Raw genomic sequence first — 23,015 nt, 5'->3', positions numbered from 1 at the left:
TATGGCAGTGGTCCCCAACCTTTTTGTGGCCAGTAGCACATGCATATTTTCAGAAGAGCCTGGCGGGCGCCAACAATTTTTCAAGGCTTATTTTGTATTTGTACATTAAATAATATAAAAAAAACATTTAATATTACATAATATATGAATCAGGAGAGAAGCCAGAGAGAAGCCGCGAGGACAGGACAGAGAACACCGGTCTCATAAAAATCAGCAGTTAGAATAGCACCACACAGAGAATCTATAAAGAGCGATTTGAGGAGATCTTTTGGCAGTCTGGTGCACTTTTTTAAATTAGTAATTAAAATTTTGCAGTAGTTAAAATAGATTTTATTATATTTTTAAATTTTTAGTTCAAAACTTGTTTTTACAATAAGAGATTCTTTAGTTAGAGATAGTTTTAACATATTTTGAGAAGAGGAACAGAAGGTCAATTAATCTCTGAAAAAAGAAATCCTTTCAGTCCACCAAACAGGTACAGCACTAGTGGGGGCATTCCCTAAAATCTCCAACAACATAACTCAGTTTTAACCTAAAGAGACCACCTCCAGGAAGGAGTAGTTCATTGTCCATGACCTTTGCAATCGTTGACCTCCTTACTGAGCCTGTCAAAAGTGAGTGCCAGTTGTGATGGTAATTATATGATGTCTCACTGAGCCAACTCCCATGAAAGTTAATGGAAATCTTCCTATTTTTTTCCAATGGGAGTTGGATTAGTTCTTGAGAGACTTGGCTTTTTAAGGGTCAATTATTAGGTTAAAAAACAGTCTTTTAATGTCCTTCCCTAAGTTATACATCAGGGGTAGGCAACCTGTGGCACGTGTGCCGAAGGCGGCACTCAAGCTGATTTTCAGTGGCACTCACACTGCCCGGGTCCTGGCCACTGGTTTGGGGGACTCTGCATTTTAATTTAATTTTAAATGAAGCTTCTTAAACATTTTAAAAACCTTATTTACTTTACATACAACAATAGTTTAGTTATATATTATAGACTGGTAGAAAAAGACCTTCTAAAAATGTTAAAATGTATTACCAGCACTCGAAACCTTAAATTAGAGTGAATAAATGAAGACTTGGCACACCACTTCTGAAAGGTTGCCGACCCCTCTTATACATAATATCTGAGACTGTTAATAGGGAACTTTTTGTTATGTCTAGTTTACTCTTCACTTCTTATCCTGTTTTTGTTTGTTTATTGCTATCAAGCTTGAGCAGTGGATGTAGGTGAGCCACATCATTCACTTTTGTTTATAGTCAGCTTCTAGTTTATTCCATATTTAGATGCTCTTTGTACTTGGAAAATGCAGCGGTGTTTGGACTACAAACAAGACAAGGGAGTGTTTGGAGTATTGTTTGTTTCAACAGTTTCCACTACAATCTGTTTTTTTATTCATAAAAGATAGTTTTTCAAAGTCTAAATCATAGAATCATAGAACTTAAGATCAGAAGGGACCATTATGATCATCTAGTCTGACCTCCCGCAAGATGCAGGCCACAAAAGCTGACCCACCCACTCCTGAAATAATTCTCTCCCTTGACTCAGCTGTTGAAGTCCCCAAATCCTGATTTAAAGACTTCAAGTAGCAGATAATCCTCCAGCAAGCGACCCCTGCCCCATGCTGCGGAGGAAGGCGAAAAACCTCCAGGGCCACTGCCAATCTACCCTGGAGGAAAATTCCTTCCCGACCCCAAATATGGCGATCAGCTGAACCCCGAGCATGCGGGCAAGACTCTCCAGCCAGACACTCAGGAAAAAGACTTTCAATATCCCAACATTGACCCTCGGCACTAATTACCAGTGGTCGCACGTTATTGACCTATTGACTAAATCACGTTATCCTACCATTCCCTCCATAAACTTATCAAGCTTAATCTTAAAGCCAGAGAGGTCCTTCGCCCCCACTGTTTCCCTCGGTAGGCTGTTCCAGAATTTCACTCCCCTGATGGTTAGAAACCCTCATCTAATTTCAAGCCTAAACTTCCCGACTGCCAATTTATATCCATTTGTTCTCGTGTCCACATTAGTACTGAGCTGAAATAATTCCTCTCCCTCCCTGGTATTTATCCCTCTCATATATTTAAAGAGAGCAATCATATCTCCTCTCAACCTTCTTTTGGTTAAGGAAAACAAACCGAGCTCCTCAAGTCTCCTTTCATACAACAGGCTTTCCATTCCTCGGATCATTCTAGTGGCCCTTCTTTGTACCCGTTCCAGTTTGAATTCATCCTTCTTAAACATGGGAGACCAAAACTGCACACAGTACTCCAAATGAGGTCTCACCAACGCCTTGTGTAACGGGACTAGCACCTCCTTATCTCTACTAGAAATACCTCGCCTAATGCATCCCAAGACCGCATTAGCTTTTTTAACGGCCACATCACATTGCCGACTCAGAGTCATCCTGCGATCAACCAGGACTCCGAGGTCCTTCTCCTCTTCCGTTACTTCCAACTGGTGCGTCCCCAGCTTATAACTAAAATTCCTGTTAGTCATCCCTAAATGCATAACCTTACACTTCTCACTATTGAATTTCATCCTATTACTAATACTCCAGTTTACAAGGTCATCCAAATCTCCCTGGAGGATATCCCGATCCTTCTCCGAATTGGCAATACCTCCCAACTTCGTGTCATCCGCAAACTTTATCAGCCCACTCCTACTTTTGGTTCCGAGGTCAGTGATAAATAGATTGAATAAGATCGGACCCAAAACCGAACCTTGAGGAACTCCACTGGTAACCTCCCTCCAACCCGACAGATCACCTTTCAATACGACCCGCTGCAGTCTCCCCTTTAACCAGTTCCTTATCCACCTCTGGATTTTCATTTCGATCCCCATCTTTTCCAATTTAACCGGTAATTCTTCATGCGGTACTGTATCAAACGCCTTACTGAAATCAAGATATATTAGATCCACCGCATTTCCCTTGTCTAAAAAATCTGTTACTTTCTCAAAGAAGGAGATCAGGTTGGTTTGGCACGATCTACCGTTCGTAAAACCATGTTGTAATTTGTCCCAATTGCCATTGACCTGAAGGTCCATAACTACTCTCTCCTTTAATATTTTTTCCATGACTTTACATACTACAGATGTTAAACTAACAGGCCTGTAGTTACCCAGGTCACTTTTTTTCCCCTTCTTGAAAATAGGAACTATATTAGCTAATCTCCAGTCAAACGGTACAACCCCCGAGTTTAGAGAGTTATTAAAAATTATCGCTAACGGGCTTGCAATTTCACTCGCCAATTCCTTTAATATTCTAGGATGAAGATTATCCGGGCCGCCGGATTTACTACCGTTAAGCTGTTCAAGTTTGGCTTCTACCTCGGATACTGTAATTTCCAACCCCGCACCTTCATTCCCATCAGTCACTCTGCCACTATTCCTAAGCCCTTCATTAGCCTCATTAAAGACCAAGGCAAAATATTCGTTTAGATATTGTGCCATGCCTAGCTTATCCTTAATCGCCACTCCACTGTGAAGATATGACCTGTGTCACTTTAAATATTGAGACAGCTTTCATTCCATAATAAAGAGAAGGGAAAATTATTATTACTATATAGTCTGTGCTTTAAATTCAACTCAGAAGCCAAGCAACAGCTCATGAATAGGGCCCTACCAAATTCACGGCCATGAAAAACGTGTCGTGGACAGTAAATCTGGTCTTTTGTGTGCTTTTACCCTATACTATACAGCAGGGGTCGGCAACCTTTCAGAAGTGATGTGCCGAGTCTTCATTTATTCACTCAAATTTAAGGTTTTGCGTGCCAGTAATGTTTTTAGAAGGTCTTTCTATAAGTCTATAATATATAACTAAACTATTGTTGTATGTAAAGTAAATAAGGTTTTAAAAATGTTTAAAATTAAATTAAATTAAATTAAAATGCAGAGCCCCCTGGACTAGTGGCCAGGACCTGGGCAGTGTGAGTGCTACTGAAAATCAGCTCACGTGCTGCCTTTGGCACGCGTGCAATAGGTTGCCTACCCCTGCTATACAGATTTCACAGGGAGACCAGCGTTTCGCAAATTGGGGGTCCTGACCCAAAAGGGAGTTGCAGGGGAGTCGTAAGGTGATGTTAGGGGGGTCATGGTCTTGCCACCCTTACTTCTGTGCTACTGCCTTCAGAGCAGGGTGGCCAGAGAGTGATGGCTGCTAACTGAGGGCCCAGTCTACAGGCAGCAGTGTAGAAGTAAGGGTGACAATGCCTTGCCGTGCCATCCTTACTTCTGTGCTGCTGCTGGCAACAGCACTGCCTTCAGAGCTGGGCTCCTGGCGAGCAGCCACCACTCTTTGGCTGCCCAGCACTGCCACAACCAGCAGCAGCGCAGAAGTAAGGGTAGCAGTACCACAACCCCCCTCTAGAATAACTCTGCAACCCCCACCTTTTTGGGTTAGGACCCCTACAATTACAACACTGTAAAATTTCAGATTTAAATAGCTGAAATCATGAAATCTACTATTTTTAAAATCCTATGACCATGAAATTGACTAAAATGGACCATGAATTTGGTAGGGCCCTAATCATGAAGCACAGGTATAAAGTGCTCCTTGTGAAATTCTTAACTCATTAAAAAGATGGCCGTACTCTATACCATTTAAAGTTTCTGAATAAGTTTATGGATGTGGTCTACAGAGAACACATTGTAATAGTCTAATTTTGAAGTGACAAAGCCATGGATGACAACAGCAAGGTTTTCATTAGAAATGGTCTGGAAATGAAATTGGCTCTTTTGGCCAAGCATAAATAGAGGAAAGCAATCCTAGCTACTGATACTATCCAGAATTCCGTATGAATAACTCTGGTAATGAAAGACGGATGCACAACCTCATTGAAGGAGAATAGAACCACAATCATGTCTTCTGGTTATTTTCCCCAGCCTACCATTATCACCTCCAAATGATCTAGAATGAGCCTCAACAAGATTGGTTAGTCATGCTGCAGTCTTTACCCATCACTGAGGTGCACAGCTGCTTCTATTACTATAAGTCAAGATGGAGACAATTGTAATCCTAATGTAGATTAATGATGCCAATGCTAAAATAACAGCCTCATCATCAGGTGATTGTAGTGTGTTTTTCATTCAAATCCATAACTCACTTCTATAATGTCCAAAATAAATAGGTTAATATATATCTGGCAAAATCCAGTTAGTGATTCTATCACTGTAACCTTGTCTTTTCTCATTCCACTCCTTCTCTATTATTTGTTATCACCACTCATCTTCAAGGTTCTCTTCCCCCTTTTTTTTTGGTGTTATCTGTCTTCCCCTTAATTTTTCCATAGGTAAAACAGCAGAAGTGGGTGAGTTGTTAGGAGGGATTTGAATATGATAAGGGGAGTGGACTTGATGGACAGGTTTGTGGGGGCATTCCAAGCACAAAGGGCAGCGGGGAAGAAGGCACAGAAATGTTTGTGAGAGGAGGATACAAAAAGCATATTGAAGGTGTAGCCGTTAGTGAGCAGAAAGAGTGATGGGGAGCAACACAAACACATCCAGGTCCAAGATTCAGGCAGGGGTTGTGTGACATACAGCCTTGAAGTCAAGGACAAGAAGTTTTAATTAGATGCGCACCAGCACAGCGAGTAAATGGTGTCTAGGTATAGTCACGGATAAGAAGGTAGCCTTTGGCAACAGCATTTTGGATGGAATGGAACCATAAGATTAGTATGAAGAAGACCAGGGGAGAAGGAGATTGCAGTAATGAAAATGGGAGATGATATGAGTAGGGACAAGGAATGTGGAGGTTTTTCTATTTGGGGTGGAAATGAAAGGCCAGATTTTGAATAGAGGAGGAAAAAGGCAACATGAGTTGACCATAGTCTTGATGTGGGGAGAGAAGGAAAGGGAGAAGTCAAAGACATCCCCAAATTAATTACAGGCCTGCATGACAGAGGATAGTGGCATCATTAATGGTAAAGAAGATTGGAAGTAGTGGAGGTTTGGGATGAAAGATTATGACCTTAGACTTGGCCATGTTGAGTTTAAGATGACAATAAACATCCAATATAGGTAGTCAGGGAGGCAGCAAAATATGATATCAAAATAGAGTTGCCAACTGTCTAATCACACATACCCAAACACCCTTGCCCCACCCACTGTCCCAAAGCCTCTCCCTGTTCACTCCATCCCCACTCCCTCCATTGCTTGCTCTCCCCCACCCTCACTCACTCTCACAGGGTAGGGGGTTGGGATGTGGGAGTGGGTGTGGGCTCTGGGCTGGGGCCGAGGGGTTCAGAGTGTGGGAAGGGGCTCCAGGCTGAGCCAGGGGCAGCGGGTTGGGGTGCAGGGAGGGGGTGTGGGGTGCAAGCTCTGGGAGGGAGTTTGGGTGCAGAAGGGGGTGCCGGACTGGGGCAGGGGGTGCTGGCTCTGGGACAGGGCTCAGGGCTGGGGCATGAGGTTGGGGGTGCGGGGCTCCTGCCAGGCAGCACTTACCTCAGGCGGCTCCCAGTCGGTGGTGCAGTGGGGCTGAGGAAGGCTCCCTGCCTACCCTAGCCCCTCACCGCTCCTGGAATCGGCCAGCATGTCCCTGTGACCCCAGAGGGGAAGGGGGCTCTGCGTGCTGCCCCTACCTGCACGCACCCCCCACATCTCCCATTGGCCGCAGTTCCCAGCCAATGGGAGTTGTGGAGTTGGCACCGGGGGCAGGGTCAGCAAACAGAGACCCCTGCGGGCCCCTGCTGCCCCAGGCTGCAGGGACGTGCTGGCTGCTCTGGGAGCGGCATGGAGCCAGGGCAGGCAGGGAGCCTGCCTTAGCCCTGCTGCGCCACTGGACTTTTATCAACCTAAAATCTCCCAATTTGGCTTCATTAGCCTCCGGGAGATAGAGCCTGATTCCAGGAGACTCCCGGCAAAATTGGCAACCTATATCGAAACACAGAGTACAGGTCAGGAGTGGAGAAATATACCTGAAAGTCATCAGCAAAAAGAGAATTCAACTCAGTGAGCACATGAATTCAGCCAAGGATAGGAACAAGAGGAGAAGGCTCAGAACAGAGACCTAGGGTACCCAAATTGAGAAGGGGGGAAAGAGAGGACTATGATTGACCAACAGATATTTAAGTAGCTTCCAGAGAAGTTTGTGTGTGTATGGTGGTTATCTTAATGGGGTCCTGGTCCATGACTGGGGCTGCTAGGTGCTAACACAATACAAATAATCTAAAAAGCTGATATAAAGGCAGGTTTCCAGGACAGATCCATTAGCTCCTATCCAAAAATATACTGTATACAGCATATGCAGTACATTGGAGTTTGTGGTGGGAGAGGGGTCACAATCTACTTTTGGTTACATGGAGCTAATTTTTTCAGCAGCATTGTGTGTTGTGCTAACCTCTTGTTGTCCACAGGTGTAGAAAATAGTGAACATTAATTTTGTATACTTCTGCTGTACTGTCAATGAGAGTATTTCTGTTGATCAAAAACATTACTAATTCTTTTGTATTTTTGGTTTTAGAACTACAAGATATTACAAAATATGCTGTCAATTGCCCCTGTCAATGGAGCATCATTATTCTGTTTTGAAGACAAGTAGTTCATCAGTGACTTCAGTTCACAGTTCTAAAAACAACTACAAGGTGCACAGGTCATATTTTATGCTAAAAGAAGTGAGCATTACAAAAAATTGAAATGAATATAGATAGGCCCATTTAGTGTGTTAAAAGTAATATATACTTACAAGTACTTGTTTATGTTCAGGGCTCTGAAAGGCAAGATTAGCCTTGGGATTGTTTTTAATTATACTGAGGCAAAATATGTTTAGGCATGTCAAGCTTTTATAGTTCATAATGAGTTTATTGCATATAATAATTATGGGTTCAGTAATTAAAAGTTAAAAATTACTGCTATTTTATTTAATATAAACCATAAATCAAACATTTCTTTTGACTTTATAAGTTAAGGTTAGGATGTGTCAGTAACATCAATCTTAAGTTTCATATTATGGTAATTGTATATTAGTAAGACTTCAAGCATGGGAGTTGTATATGTATAAAAACCTTTGTCAAATTAAAACATCATTGGCTAAGGGCTGAACTTTTCTTTTTTAATATACTGTACATAATGTACACATATACAAGTCATTTATATTAATAATTATGGAATTTTTTTTAGGGCAGTTCCTCCAAACGAGATACTTTAGCTGCTACTGCAGTTGCTTTACAAGATCATATTTTACATAACCTTCAGCTCCAGGATCTTTCATTAGCAGATCCTTTTAAGTCAAAGTTGAGGAATAAAAAGAACATTTACAAACCTGTGAACAAAGAGATGGTCACAGCAGTAGTAGATACTGGACTAAGAAAAAAGAGCATTCTCCACACAAAAAAGGAAGATCCAGAAAAAGAATATGTCCTTGATCCTAATCCTCCACAACTAACGTTAGGTAAACCATTATATTCTGATTTGTGTATTTTTGCATTTTATTTCAAACTTATTAGAATACAATAACTAGATGTTCTTTTCAATACTATAACTTAGCATAAAACTGCATAATGCATAGAAAGTTTATAAAAATGTCAAAAATCAAGTACTTTGGGCCTTCAGGTAAACTGATCATTTAAACAATAAGGACAATTTAAACTGCCATCAAAAAAGTTGAATACTTCTCACATTTATCATGTATTTGAATTTATTTTCAGTGTGACAGAGAAGGAAGAAACTAGTAAGTCTAGATGAAGAATTTTTTCATTCTAGAAGCAGGCACTCTATTCCGCACTGATTTTTTTATATTTTTTTTTATATTAGTGGTTGAAAGTACAATGCAATACAAGTATAAACAAAAACGGATGTTATTTTTAATATTGGAATGATTACATAAGATTGTGTGCAACTGTCGCTTTACCTTTTGTTTAGTAAATGATGTTTTAGTTTGGGCATAAATTGTATGCTTTTGCTAACATTTACCCACCCCTGCCCAAACTTAAAAATGTTTGGTTTTGCGATGATCCTGGGGCAAAACCCAGCAAGAATTAACACCTGTAGTTAAATACTTACTTCACATTAAGAAGCAAACATGCAACAAGATAAAAGTCACAAAAGTGAGAGCTTGGAATCACGCCTAGTGAGCAAATTTCTTTTAAAAAACCTCAGTTACCAACTTTCCATAACTGTTCTTCAAGATGTGTTGCTCATGTCCATTCCAGTGTAGGTGTGTGCTCACCCCGAGCACTGCTGCCAGAAAGTTTTCCCCCCATGGTGTCCATGGGGTCGGCTCTGGTGCCCCCAGGAGCCACACCTTCATAGCGCCTGTATATAGGGCCCTGCTGCTTCTCAGTTCCTTTTTGCTGGCTAACTTGGACAGAGAGGCAGGCAGGGGGTGGAATGGACATGAGCAACGCATCTCAAAGAACAACAGTTACTGAAGGTTAGTAATTGTTTTTTCTTCTTTGAGTGCTTTGCTCATGTCCATTCCAATGTAGGTGACTCCCAAGCAGTTGCGTGGGTGGAGGGTTCGGAGTTAATTGGCACACTGATTGGCACACTGCTTGGCCGAAACCTGCATCATCTCTAGTTTGCTGAGTGATGACATAGTGGGATGTGAGAGGGTGGACTGACAACCATGTTGCTGTTCTATAAATGTCCTGAATCAGGACTTGCGCTATGAACATTGCCGACGATGCTTCAGCTCTTGTAGAATAGGCTGTCAATGGAGGAGCTGGGACCTTTGCTAGATCGTAGCATGTTACGATACAGTGATCCACAACTAAATTCTCTGGTTTGAGACTGGACGGCCTTTCATTCTGTCTGTAATGGCTATGAAAAGCTGAGTGGATTTCCGAAAAGGTTTAGTCCTTTTTATGGAAAAGGTTAGTGTACACATAACACCTAGCTGGAGTCTCTGTTCCTCCCTGTTAGTATGTGGCTTCGGATAGAAGACAGGTAGGAAGATATCCTGGTTACTATGGAATTGTGAGACCACCTTTGGCAGGAAGTCCGGGTGTGGCTGCAGATTAACTTTGTCCTTGAAGACAACTGTGTATGGTGGTTCTGAAGTAAGAACTCTGATCTCTGAGATCCTTCTGGCAGAAGTAATGGCGACCAGGAAGGCCACCTTTCAGGACAGGTAGAGCAGAGAGAACATTGCCAGCGGTTCAAATGGGGTCCTGTTAGATTTGCCAGCACCAAGTTGAGGTCCAGAGAGGGAGTGGCTGGTGTACTTGGGGGTATAGCCGCTCCAATCCCTTAAGAAAACAACCACAGATCGAGTTTGAGAAAACTAACTGTCCGTTCACCCATGGGTGAAAGGCCAAGATTGCAGTTAGATGCACCCTAATGGATTATACTGTTAGGCCTTGCTGTTTCAAGTGGAGTAGATAATCTGTAATGAAAGACAGTGTTGAATGAGCAGGCAAAACCCCTTTTGTGCTGAACGGATCGAGAATCTCTTCCACTTTGCCAGGTAAGTGGTTCTAGTGGACAGTTTCCTGCTCCCAAAAAGCACCTTGCAAACAGGCCCAGAGTATATCAGTTCTGCAGGATTCAGCCATGGAGCTTCCAGACTCGAGGTTCAGATTACATAGACAGCTGTGGTCCTGAGAGATCAGGCCCAGGAATGGGGGCAGGCTGATTGGCGTATCCACCAAGAGATCTAGGAGGGTGGTGAATCAGTGCTGACATGGCCAGGCCGGGGCTGTCAGGATAAGACGCGTCCTGTCCCTTCTGACCTTCAGCAGAACTCTGTATGAGAGGCATGGGAGGGAACGCATACAAGAGATGGTCCGTCCAAGGGAGGAAAAAGGTGTCTGCAAGTGAGCCCAGGCTATGGCTAGGAAGGAACAGAACTGAAGACACTTCCTGTTGTGTTTTGTCGCGAATGGGTCTACCTAGGAAGTTCCCCACCTCTGGGAAATGGTGCTCACAGTGTCTGGGCAAATAGACCATTCGTAATGGTTGGGAAAGGATCTGCTGAGGTGATCTACTAACTCGTTCTGTGAGCTCGGAAAGTAGGAGGCTTCAAGGTGAATTGAGTGGGCTATGCTGAATTCCCACAGTCGAAGAGCTTCCTGGCATAGGGGAGAGGATTGTGCTCTGCCCTGCTGTCATGTTGTGTGTAAGGATTGACATGCCCATTGCCCTCCGAGTGGGTTTGGAACATGCAGGCTAGGGGCACAGCCCTCAGTTCCCTCACATTGATGTGTAACGAGAGCTCCTTCAGGGACCGGAGGCCCTGAGTTCTGTGGGTCCCCAAATGAGCCCTCCATCCCATTGCTGTAATGAGAGACATTGAGGACTGGGACCTTGAGAATGAGATTCCTGCACATACTGTCCGCAGGTCCAGCCACCAAAGAAGGGTTGCAATCATGGACAAAGGAAGCGATACCACCCTGTCCAAATGGTGTTAGCCCAGTGCATATGTTGACGCCAGCCAAGGCTGGAGAGATCTGAGCCGTAATCTCACATGTTATACCACATAGATGGATGATGCTATATGACCTAGGAGCTTTAAGCAGTTTCTTGATGGGGTGATTCCTCAGGCTCTCTCTGAGTGCCCCAAGTGCTCTGAACAAGTTTTCTGGGAGAAAGGCTTTGGACTAGGTCAAGTTGAGGACGGTTCCAATTCTATCCTTTGAACTGGGGAAAAGGTAGATTTCTGCATATTTATCAACCGCTCCAGGTCCTGTATTATCTGGAGGTTGACTGTGTTATCTCCACATCTGCCTCCATCTGGGCCTTGGATCGACTTTTGATCAGCCAGTTGTCAAGGTAGGGGTAGACTTGAACCCCTTTTTTCCTCAGGAAGGCTGCGATGACTGCCAGGCACTTCATGAACATTTGAGGGGCTACTGACAGGCTGAATGGGAGCACAGTAAATTGATAGTGCATGTGGTTCACAACAAATCATAAGAACCTTTTGTGTCCCTGAAATATCACAATATGAAAATATGTGTCCTTCAAGTTGAGGGTGGTGTACCAGTCCTCTAGATCCAGAGAAGGGATAATGGAGGCCAAGGAGACCATGTGGAATGTCAGTTTCTTCATGAATCTGTTGAGGTTTCGTAGGTCCAAGATCGGTCTGATTAGGACCCCCAATCCCTTCACTCCGGTGGAACCTCTTCCACTCTTCCTGCCCTTAGGAACAACTTGCACCTCCTGGTCTAGAAGTTGCTCATGAAAGGGGTCCCTAAAGAGGGATGGAAAGGGAGGGTGGGAAGGAGGGGAACAACTGAATTGAAGGGTATATTCTATTTCTATCGTGTATAGCACCCAGCGATCTGAGGTAATATGGATCCATGCCCGATAGAAGTGGACAACCAGTCAACAAAAATAGGGGAAATTGGATCCACATATTGTCCTGGTACATCATCCCTGAGTGTCCCATCAAAAGGCTTGCTTAGATCCCACTGATTGTCTCAGGAGGGGTGAGGAGGCGGACAGGCACTGGAACATATGAGGACTCAGACAAAAACCTCCTCTTATAGCCTCCACTCCTCCTGCTATAGTCTTGTCTCTACTGTGGTGGATAGAAGGAGGCCAATGGTTGGGGCTCATGGTAATTCCTGGTGGGAGCTGGTGTATGCAACCCCAGGGATTTCAGGGTGGCTGTAGAGTCTTTCAGACTATGCAGCTTCAAGTCTGTTTGCTCTGAAAAGAGTAACTTGCTTTCACGCAGAAGGTCCTGCACTGTCTGCTGCACCACATAGGGCAGCCCCAAGGACTGAAGCCATGAACTTCTTCTCATAACCATAGCCGAAGCAATGGATCAGGCTGCAGAGTCTGCCGTGTCCAAAGCTGCTGGGAGGGATGCCTTTGCCACCAATTTCCCCTCTTCAACAAGGGCCAAGAACTCATCCCTAGACTCCTACAGCAAAAGCTCCTTGAATTTTGCCATTGCGCTCCAAGAGTTGAAATCATACCAGCTCAGGAGCACTTGCTGGTTTGCGATCCAGAGCTGGTAGACACCAGTTGAGTACACTTCCTGCCAAAAAGGTCTAGTTTTTTGGCATCTTTGGCCTTGGGAGTTGGCCCTAGCTGATCTTGCCACTCCTGCTCATTTGTGGCTGAAACTACCAACAAGCCTGGCGGGTGTTGGTATGTGTACAGGAATTTATACCCATTGGGAGGGACAAAGTACTTTTTCTCCATCCTCTTCAAAATAGATTGGAGGGACACAGGGGTCTGCCATAAGGCCTTGATGGGGTCCAGAATGGCATTGTTCAAAGGCAGAGCCATCCGTGATAGCCCTGAAGCTGCTAAAATGTCCACCTGGGCGTGGGATGATTCAGAGATCTCCTTGACCTGGATACCCAGGTTCTGGGTTACCCTCCTGATGAGCTCCTAGTGCGCCCTATTGTTGTCCTGGGAAGACTCTATACTTGTTCCAGCCATCTTCTCTTTGGAAGAGGAGGAAGAGGAATGGGGCATTGGGCTTTGTTCCTTGCCCTCTGCACCGGATGGGTCCCATGGGGTTGGGTCTTGCAGTTCAGTACTGGGCTTGGCACCAAGGCCTGGTCCCTGTTCCAAGGGAGGTGGTGGGGGAGTTCTCAACCCCAATGCAACGGAGTAGGACCTCCTGGACTGTGGACCCTGGACTGGCTGAAAAGTCCAGGGATTCCAAAATGGCCACTGTAGTGGCATCTGCTACTGCACTGGTGACCAGGTCATTGGTGAAATGCCCTGGCTCATCTCAGTCATTGGGTATTGTTGGTTGGAGTGGTGCCTGCTCCTGCGGGAGACATATGACTCCACCTCAGAATCTGACTCCGAGGAGTCATTTTCTCAGCGACCAGAGTGAGGCGATGCCAACTGGTGTTGGTGAACGGTGCTGGGAGGAAGGAGATAGGCACCGCGCCTTTTGACGGCATCTGGGGTCTCGGTGATACAAAGGTCCTTGCCTCCGGTGCCACCGCAGTCAGCTCCTGAGTGGCAGGGGATGGCGGTACCAGGAGTGACAGCAACTCCCTCACTGCCTCTAATGCCTCTGGCATGGACAGAAGCACCACGGCTGTCAAACTCCGATGGCTCTCCCTTGCCGGAGTGTCCAACGGCGCCCTTACTGGGGCCGGAGTCAATGGTACCATGCGCACCGCTGGCATTTCCGAGCGGCCCAACACAGGTCACACTGTGTCAGTATCTCTATGCCTTGCAGACCTTGGGGTTGGGGATCTCCCCTGACCAGTTTTTCTCTGCTTCTTTCTTGGCACCGGCAGTAGAGAGCGGTGCCGAGAATCCCACTCTGGCATTGTTGTCCTCGGCATTGAGGATGAGTGTCGGTGCCAGGCCATAGACAGAGTCTTTTCTTGGCTCCAGAGAAATGGAACGGCGCTGCGCCTCCTTTAGAGACTCTGAGGCACTTCTCACTGAAGCCGAAGTACTTGGTGCTGAGTCAATGTGACTCAGCTCCAAAGCGCTGCCTCCATAAGGATACTTGAGTCTGGTGTCGCTGTCCTCATTAATTCTGGGCCTGAAGCCCTTGCAAATCCTGCAACACTCCTGCATGTGGGCCTCCCTCAGATACTTGAGGCAGCTGGAATGTGGGTGACTAACCAGTATTTGCTGATGGCATGACACACATGGCTTGAATCCTGGGGACCAAGACATACCCCAGCACGATGCAAGTGCTAACCCTGCTAAATGGAGTCCACTACCAACTATACTAACTGTGAGGAGACAACTTCAGGGAGCACCAGAGCCGACCTGACAGATATCACCAAGAGAAAAACTTTTCCGGCGGTGGTTTTCAGAGCAAGCACAAACCTACATTGGAGTGGACATGAGCAAGCACTCAAAGAAGAAACATTTCTTTATTATAATACAATTTTACAGTGGCAATAAACATTACTATAAAAATGCAGCAAGTATATTAGCAGACTAACAGCCATGATGTCTTTCCCAACCATTAGTTTCAGAGATCCCCTTGCTAAAGGATTCTACAGCATTCTTACCATGAAACATTTCTTTTGGTTTCCCTATCTTTCCCCACATAGGCGCTGACTCCGTGGGCACTCAAAGGCTGGAGCACCCATGAAAAAAATTAGCAAGTGCTTAACACCCACTGGCTGCCAGCTCCCCCACTCCCTCCCCAGCACCTCCTGCCCACTGGAGGCTGCACTGATCAACTCCTCCCCCTCCATCCCAGCACCTACCGCCCACTGCAATCAGCTGTTTCACGGTGAGCAGGAGGCTCTGGGAGGAAGGGGGAGGACGGGAATGGGGCATGCTCAGGGAAGGGGGCAGAACTGGGTGGGAAGAGGCGGGATGGAGGTGGAGACTTGGGAGAAAGGGTGGGGTGTGAGCAGGGCCTGGGGCAGAGCGGAGGTGGGAAGATGCAGAATGGCGTGGGGGTTTTGGTGGTAGGTGGCGGGTGGGGGTGGGACCTGGGTCAGAGCAGGGAGCCTGAGCACCCCCGGGGCCTATGCTTCCCTTCCCCCCAAAACCTCTTGACTAGACTTTTTAAAAAAGACACAGACCTTCCCCATCAAGATCTTACAATATAGTGAGATAAACACCACTCATTCTGATTTACTCTCTTTTTGTGGAAATGCCCAAAGGCCCCAGTGAAGATCACATTGCCATTAGGGTAGCTGCTATGCAGACACATATGTCCGTACTCTATAAAGAATTTACAATTCAAGGCTCTGATTCTGCAAGGAGAACTACACAGAATCAATAGGATGCTGTACCAGCACAATGGTCTGCCTGTATGGAATCAGTTGCAAGGTCAGGCCCTAATTTCATAGAATAGAAGTGTAGAGCTGGAGGGGACCTCGAGAAATCCTTCGGTTCAGCCCCCTGCACTAAGGCAGGACCGGCTAAACCTAGACCATCTCTGACAGGTGTTTGTTTGCCCAATCTGTTCTTAAAAACCTCCCTGCGAAACTTATTCCAAAGCTTAACTACCCTTATAGTTAAAGTAGTTCCTAGTATCTAACCTAAATTGCCCTTTCTGTAGTTTAAGCCCGTTACTTCTTGTGCTACCTTAAGTGGACATGGAGAACCATTGATTGCCATCCTCTTTATAACAGCCTTTAACATATTTGAAGATTCATCAGCTCCCCGTAGTCTTCTTTTTTTCAAGACTAAACATGCCCAGTTTTTTTAACCTTTTCTCAGAAGTCAACTTTTCTGCGCTTTTTTTATCATTTTATCAAGTTTTGTTGCTCTCCCCTGGACTCTCTCCAATTTGTCCACATCTTTCCTAGTGTGGTGCTCAGAATCGGACACTAATCCCCTGAGGCAGAGAGGTATGTTGATGAGACTTTCCGGGACACTGTAGAATTGTCCCACCTCCACTCAGACAGCTCCTGTGCTGTTGAGGAGGAAGAAAGGCCCAGGGAAGCAGAGCAGTCGATGGGAGCAGAGGGAAACCTTCCCGTAGTCGGGACCCTCCTTCCAGATGGTGCTGGGGTTGCCTCTCACACTGAGGTTGCCTCTCCGGGGGAGGGAACTCCAGTTTCTAGGAAAAGGCAGGTGTTAGTAATGGGAGATTCGATTATTAGAAATGTAGATAGCTGGGTCTGTGATGACCGAGAGAACCGTATGGTGACTTGCCTGCCTGGTGCGAAGGTTGCGGATCTCTCGAGGCATCTAGATAGACTTATGTGTAGTGCTGGGGAGGAGCCGGTGGTCGTGGTACATGTAGGTACCAATGATATAGGGAAGGGTAGGAGAGATGTCCTGGAAGCCAAATTTAGGCTGCTAGGGAAGAGACTGAAATCCAGGACCTCTATGGTGGCGTTTTCAGAAATGCTCCCAGTTCCACGCGCAGGGCCAGGTAGGCAGGCAGAGCTTCAGAGTCTCAATGCGTGGATGAGACGATGGTGTAGAGAGGAGGGGTTCACGTTCATTAGGAACTGGGGAAACTTCTGGGATGGGAGGAGCCTATACAGGAGAGATGGGCTCCACCTAAACCAACGTGGAACCAGACTGCTGGCGCTAAACATTAAAAAGGTTGTAGAGCAGTTTTTAAACTAGGAGATGGGGGAAAGCTGACTGCTGCAGAGGAGCGTGTGGATCGGACACAGACTTCTCTTAGGGGAGAGTCTGATGATAGAGAATCTCCAGGTTATAGTCAGGAGCAAAGGACTGAAAAGTATAATGTAAGGGCCGGATCAGATGATAAACAGTCACATAAAAAAGAATCTGGCACATCAGAAAAAGGCAGGCTAATAAACAGGGACAAGTTTTTAAAGTGCTTGTACACAAACGCCAGAAGTCTAAATAATAAGATGGGTGAACTAGAGTGCCTTGTGATAAAGGAGGATATAGATATAATAGGCATCACAGAAACCTGGTGGACTGAGAGCAACCAATGGGACACAATCATTCCGGGGTACAAAATATATCGGAAGGACAGAACAGGTCGTGCAGGGGGAGGAGTGGCACTATATGTGAAAGAAAGTGTAGATTCAAATGAAGTAAAAATCGTAAGCGAATCCACATGTTCCATAGAGTCTCTATGGATAGAAATGTCATGCTCTAGTAAAAATATAACATTAGGGATCTATTATCGACCACCTGACCAGGACAGTAATAGTGATGATGAAATGCTAAGGGAAATTAGAGAGGCTATCAAAAATAAGAACCCAATAATAGTGGGGGATTTCAATTATCCCCATATTGACTGGGAACATTTCACTTCAGGACAAAATGCAGAGATAAAATTTCTCGATACTTTAAATGACTGCTTCATGGAGCAGCTGGTACGGGAACCCACAAGGGGAGAGGCAACTCTAGATTTAATCCTGAGTGGAGCGCAGGAGCTGGTCCAAGAGGTAACTATAGCAGGACCGCTTGGAAATAGTGACCATAATACAATAGCATTCAACATCCCTGTGGTTAGAAGAACACCTCAACTGCCCAACACTGTGGCATTTAATTTCAAAAGGGGGAACTATACAAAAATGAGGGGGTTAGTTAGACAAAAGTTAAAAGGTACAGTGACTAAAGTGAAATCCCTGCAAGTTGCATGGGCCCTTTTTAAAGACACCATAATAGAGGCCCAACTTCAATGTATACCCCAAATTAAGAAAAACAGTAAAAGAACTAAAAAAGAGCCACCGTGGCTTAACAACCATGTAAAAGAAGCAGTGAGAGAGAAAAAGACTTCCTTTAAAAAGTGGAAGTCAAATCCTAGTGAGGCAAATAGAAAGGAGCACAAACACTGCCAACTTAAATGCAAGAGTGTAATAAGAAAAGCCAAAGAGGAGTTTGAAGAACGGCTAGCCAAAAACTCCAAAGGTAATAACAAAATGTTTTTTAAGTACATCAGAAGCAGGAAGCCTGCTAAACAACCAGTGGGGCCCCTTGATGATCAAAATACAAAAGGAGTGCTTAAAGACGATAAAGTCATTGCGGAGAAACTAAATGGATTCTTTGCTTCAGTCTTCACGGCTGAGGATGTTAGGGAGATTCCCAAACCTGAGCTGGCTTTTGTAGGTGACAAATCTGAGGAACTGTCACAGATTGAAGTGTCACTAGAGGAGGTTTTGGAATTAATTGATAAACTCAACATTAACAAGTCACCGGGACCAGATGGCATTCACCCAAGAGTTCTGAAAGAACTCAAATGTGAAGTTGCGGAACTATTAACTAAGGTTTGTAACCTGTCCTTTAAATCGGCTTCGGTACCCAATGACTGGAAGTTAGCTAATGTAACGCCAATATTTAAAAAGGGCTCTAGGGGTGATCCCGGCAATTACAGACCGGTAAGTCTAATGTCGGTACCGGGCAAATTAGTTGAAACAATAGTAAAGAATAAAATTGTCAGACACATAGATAAACAAACTCTTGAGCAATAGTCAACATGGTTTCTGTAAAGGGAAATCGTGTCTTACTAATCTATTAGAATTCTTTGAAGGGGTCAAACATGTGGACAAGGGGGATCCGGTGGACATAGTGTACTTGGATTTCCAGAAAGCCTTTGACAAGGTCCCTCACCAAAGGCTCTTACGTAAATTAAGCTGTCATGGGATAAAAGGGAAGGTCCTTTCATGGATTGAGAACTGGTTAAAGGACAGGGAACAAAGGGTAGGAATTAATGGTAAATTCTCAGAATGGAGAGGTGTAACTAGTGGTGTTCCCCAAGGGTCAGTCCTCGGACCAATCCTATTCAATTTATTCATAAATGATCTGGAGAAAGGGGTAAACAGTGAGGTGGCCAAGTTTGCAGATGATACTAAACTTCTCAAGATAGTTAAGACCAAAGCAGATTGTGAAGAACTTCAAAAAGATCTCACAAAACTAAGTGATTGGGCAACAAAATGGCAAATGAAATTTAATGTGGATAAATGTAAAGTAATGCACATTGGAAAAAATAACCCCAACTATACATACAACATGATGGGGGCTAACTTAGCTACAACGAGTCAGGAAAAAGATCTTGGCGTCATCGTGGATAGTTCTCTGAAGATGTCCACGCAGTGTACAGAGGCGGTCAAAAAAGCAAATAGGATGTTAGGAATCATTAAAAAGGGGATAGAGAATAAGACTGAGAATATATTATTGCCCTTATATAAATCCATGGTACGCCCACATCTCGAATACTGTGTACAGATGTGGTCTCCTCACCTCAAAAAAGATATTCTAGCACTAGAAAAGGTTCAGAAAAGGGCAACTAAAATGATTAGGGGTTTAGAGAGGGTCCCATACGAGGAAAGATTAAAGAGGCTAGGACTCTTCAGCTTGGAAAAGAGAAGACTAAGGAGGGACATGATAGAGGTATATAAAATCATGAGTGATGTTGAGAAAGTGGATAAGGAAAAGTTATTTACTTATTCCCATAGTACAAGAACTAGGGGTCACCAAATGAAATTAATAGGCAGCAGGTTTAAAACAAATAAAAGGAAGTTCTTCTTCACGCAGCGCACAGTCAACTTGTGGAACTCCTTACCTGAGGAGGTTGTGAAGGCTAGGACTATAACAATGTTTAAAAGGGGACTGGATAAATTCATGGTGGCTAAGTCCATAAATGGCTATTAGCTAGGATGGGTAAGAATGGTGTCCCTAGCCTCTGTTCGTCAGAGGATGGAGATGGATGGCAGGAGAGAGATCACTTGATCATTGCCTGTTAAATTCACTCCCTCTGGGGCACCTGGCATTGGCCACTGTCGGTAGACAGATACTGGGCTAGATGGACCTTTGGTCTGACCCGGTACGGCCTCTCTTATGTTCTTATGTTTATGTTCTTATGTTCTTATGCTTTTCAGTAGTAATACTGCCTAGCCAGTGATTCCCCATTTTGTAATTGTGCATTTGATTTTTCTCTCTTTAGTACAGTACTTTGCACCTCTCTGAACTGAATTTCATCTTGTTAATTTCGGACCAATCCTCTAGTTTGTCAAGATTGTTTTGATTTCTAATTCTATCCTCCCGTCTCCTTCAGCAGGGAGTTCCCAACCACCAGTACTCTACACCTCTTCCTCTTGGTTGTGGTAGTTCTGAGCCTCCCAGGCTTGGGGACCAGTGGCTCCTCCCCACTTTCTGTTGCCGGTACAGGGATGGATGGAGGATCTAAGGGTGGAGCTAGGTCTACTGGCTGAGGTGGCCAGGAGCCAGTCTCCTCTCTGCAGAGCAGGCTGTTCTCCTTCCTCCTATGGTGTACTAGACTCAACAAATGAGTAACAAATAGGACAAAAGAGAGTGGGGAAACAAGGGTAGTGTTAATATGTTCACATGGTTATGGTTCCACATCAGTTTAAAGGACTTTCTTTATTTGTCTGGGTTTTATATTTATTTGCCTCACATGAATGGTGTGAGTCATTATGGAAGCTGAAGGCTTAGTTGAAAAAAATCAATTAAAGTGTGAATGTATTCATTTGGTTTTTATAAGAAAGACAAAATATTTCCTTCCCAACTCAGCACTGACTAAAGGGTCCAATATAGGTTTTTTTGTGCAAGTGAATCCAAAGAATTTACTGAAAGACAGAAACATTGAAATTACTCATTTTAAGTGTTTTTATAAAGTATTTGTTTTTGTAATTTAAAATTGAAAAAAAAAATTAAAACTTTTACATTTAAACATCTTCATGTAATCTTCAATATATCTTTACACAATAAACTGTTTACATTTTTGCCATAACTTTTTCCCATCTGGCACAATAATTGTATCCTCATACAATATTGTAATAATTACATTTCCAATTCTTCTTGTTGTGAAGACAACCTTGCAAATGTGAAGTGATGCAATGTTCTCTTTCTAAGTCTGCAGACAAGTCAAACAAAAGCTTAGGTCTGTACTATCCCATTCACCTCAGCAGGGACATTAAAGCTAAAGATGTGCAATTTAAATGTCAGTATTTAAAATTGTCTCACTTGATCATTTTAGCAGAAACATCAAGCTAATGTGAAATGGATTTGTCATGTAAACTTTTGGTGGGTAAACATGAATATTCTTGGATCTTGATGACTCCAACCTCCATCCCTAGGCCTTGACATTGTATTCATTCAAAATGCTGCTTCAAAGATCATTTTCCTGGCTAGTCACTTTGATCCTACCACCCCTCTGTGTGTGTCCCACCACTTTCTCTCCTTTTTCTACTGGATCGTAACAAATGACTCATCTTTGTTTTTAAGGCTGTTCTGTCCTATCCCTGTCCTACCTATCATCACTTATTCTCTATTGAAACATCAACGTCTGCCTTCATTCTGCCAATGTTGCCAGCCTTTGCCACCCATTTGGGAAAATTTCTCACAAGCATCTTTGTGATTAACTCTCATATCACCCCTCATGCATAGCAGGAGCTCACAGTAAAAATCCACATAGCCACCTCGTTGCCCTTCATCAAATGGCTTGTTAAAATTCTTCTCTGTCATGATGTCTACAAAAAATGTATGGTTAAATAGATGTGCTATGACCACTGCTTTTCATGCTGACCAAATTTGCTTCATTGTTATTTTGTGCTCCCAGTGTCTGTTTATCCACATGTTGTTTCTTGTCTTATACTTAAATTGTAAGGTCTTTGGGGCAGTGACTGTCTCACTGGGCTTGGCTACAGTTACAGGTGTGCAGCACTGGGAGTTAAAGCTGGCTTCGTACAGCTGTGTAGGGAAAGCACTGGAGTGTGGCCACACTGACAGCTACCAGCGCTGCAGTGTGGCCACATTTGCAGCGGTGTTGGGAGTGGTGCATTATGGGCAGCTATCCCAGCGTTCAAGTGGCTGCAACGTGCTTTTCAAAAGAGGGGGGTGGGGGGGAGTGTGACAGGGAGTGTGGGGGGGAGAGAGAGAGTGGATTTTTGGAGCCGACACTGTCAGCTCCCTGCCTTGCAAATTCTGACCACTTCCCCGACCCCTCATTCACTCTTAAATGCAAATAGCCTGCAGACCAGATAAGCAGCTGCTCAGACGGACTCCCTTCCCCCTCTTCCCCCCCCCCCCGCCATGCTGTTTCTCTCCTCAAGCAAACACTAGGCTGTAGACATTCATCCCCCTGCCTGCCTCATTCACAGCAAACAGTAGCTGTGTTTGTTTTTTAGATAAGCAGCTCCGGGAGCCCCGAGTTCACAACAAAACAAAGAGAGGCATCATAACAAAACAAAGAGAGTTCTTTAGTTAAAAAGCATTATGGGAAAATTCTGGAGGTCAGTTACAGCGTAGTAAGATTAATCACCGTTTACACTGGCGCACCAGCGCTGCAGCACCAGCGCTGCAGTCGTTATTCCCCAGGCAGACGTGGAGTACAGCCAACGCTGTAGCCAGGGAGATACAGCGCTGTATGTGCCTTGCACGTGTGGACGGTGAGTGAGTTGCAGCGCTGTAAAGCCACCACCAGCGCTGCAACTCTCCAGTGTAGCCAAGCCCACTGTTATGTGTTTGAACAGCACCTAGTAAAATGGGATTTTGATCCATGATTGGAGCCTTTAGATACTACTGCAATACAGATAAACAACAGCACAACTTTTCTCATGACTTGGACTACCACGTGGGCTATTTAAAATTGTATTAATTTGCAGATTTTTGAAGATGTCAGTCATAATTGTTTCTACAGGATCTCTCCTCTCTCTTTTAAAGCCCAAATTTTACTTCAGCAATGATGAGGCTGATAGAGGAATGGATTTTACTACAGGGAAGTTGATGGAGA

General features: G+C 44.4%; 1 protein-coding gene across 4 annotated transcripts in view; it reads left to right on the top strand.

Annotated features, from left to right (window-relative positions):
* The window catches only part of RNF32 (ring finger protein 32), a 57,649-nt gene that overhangs the window by 747 nt on the left and 33,887 nt on the right, over positions 1-23,015 (top strand). For 2 of the 4 annotated variants that reach the window (XM_045003196.1, XM_045003197.1), the window contains exons 2-3: positions 7,455-7,605; positions 8,111-8,381. In XM_045003196.1, coding sequence (XP_044859131.1) covers positions 7,498-7,605; positions 8,111-8,381 — 379 coding nt within the window. In that variant the 5' untranslated portion in view covers positions 7,455-7,497. Of the gene's footprint in view, positions 1-463; positions 615-7,454; positions 7,606-8,110; positions 8,382-23,015 lie in introns of all 4 variants that reach the window. The other 2 variants (XM_045003198.1, XM_045003199.1) reach the window with 2 other exon arrangements.

The sequence above is a fragment of the Mauremys mutica genome, chromosome 2 (genome assembly GCF_020497125.1).
Source record: "Mauremys mutica isolate MM-2020 ecotype Southern chromosome 2, ASM2049712v1, whole genome shotgun sequence".
Taxonomy (NCBI): domain Eukaryota; kingdom Metazoa; phylum Chordata; order Testudines; family Geoemydidae; genus Mauremys; species Mauremys mutica.
The sequence above is the reverse complement of the archived record's forward strand: the minus strand, read 5'-3'. Positions and strand labels throughout refer to the sequence as shown.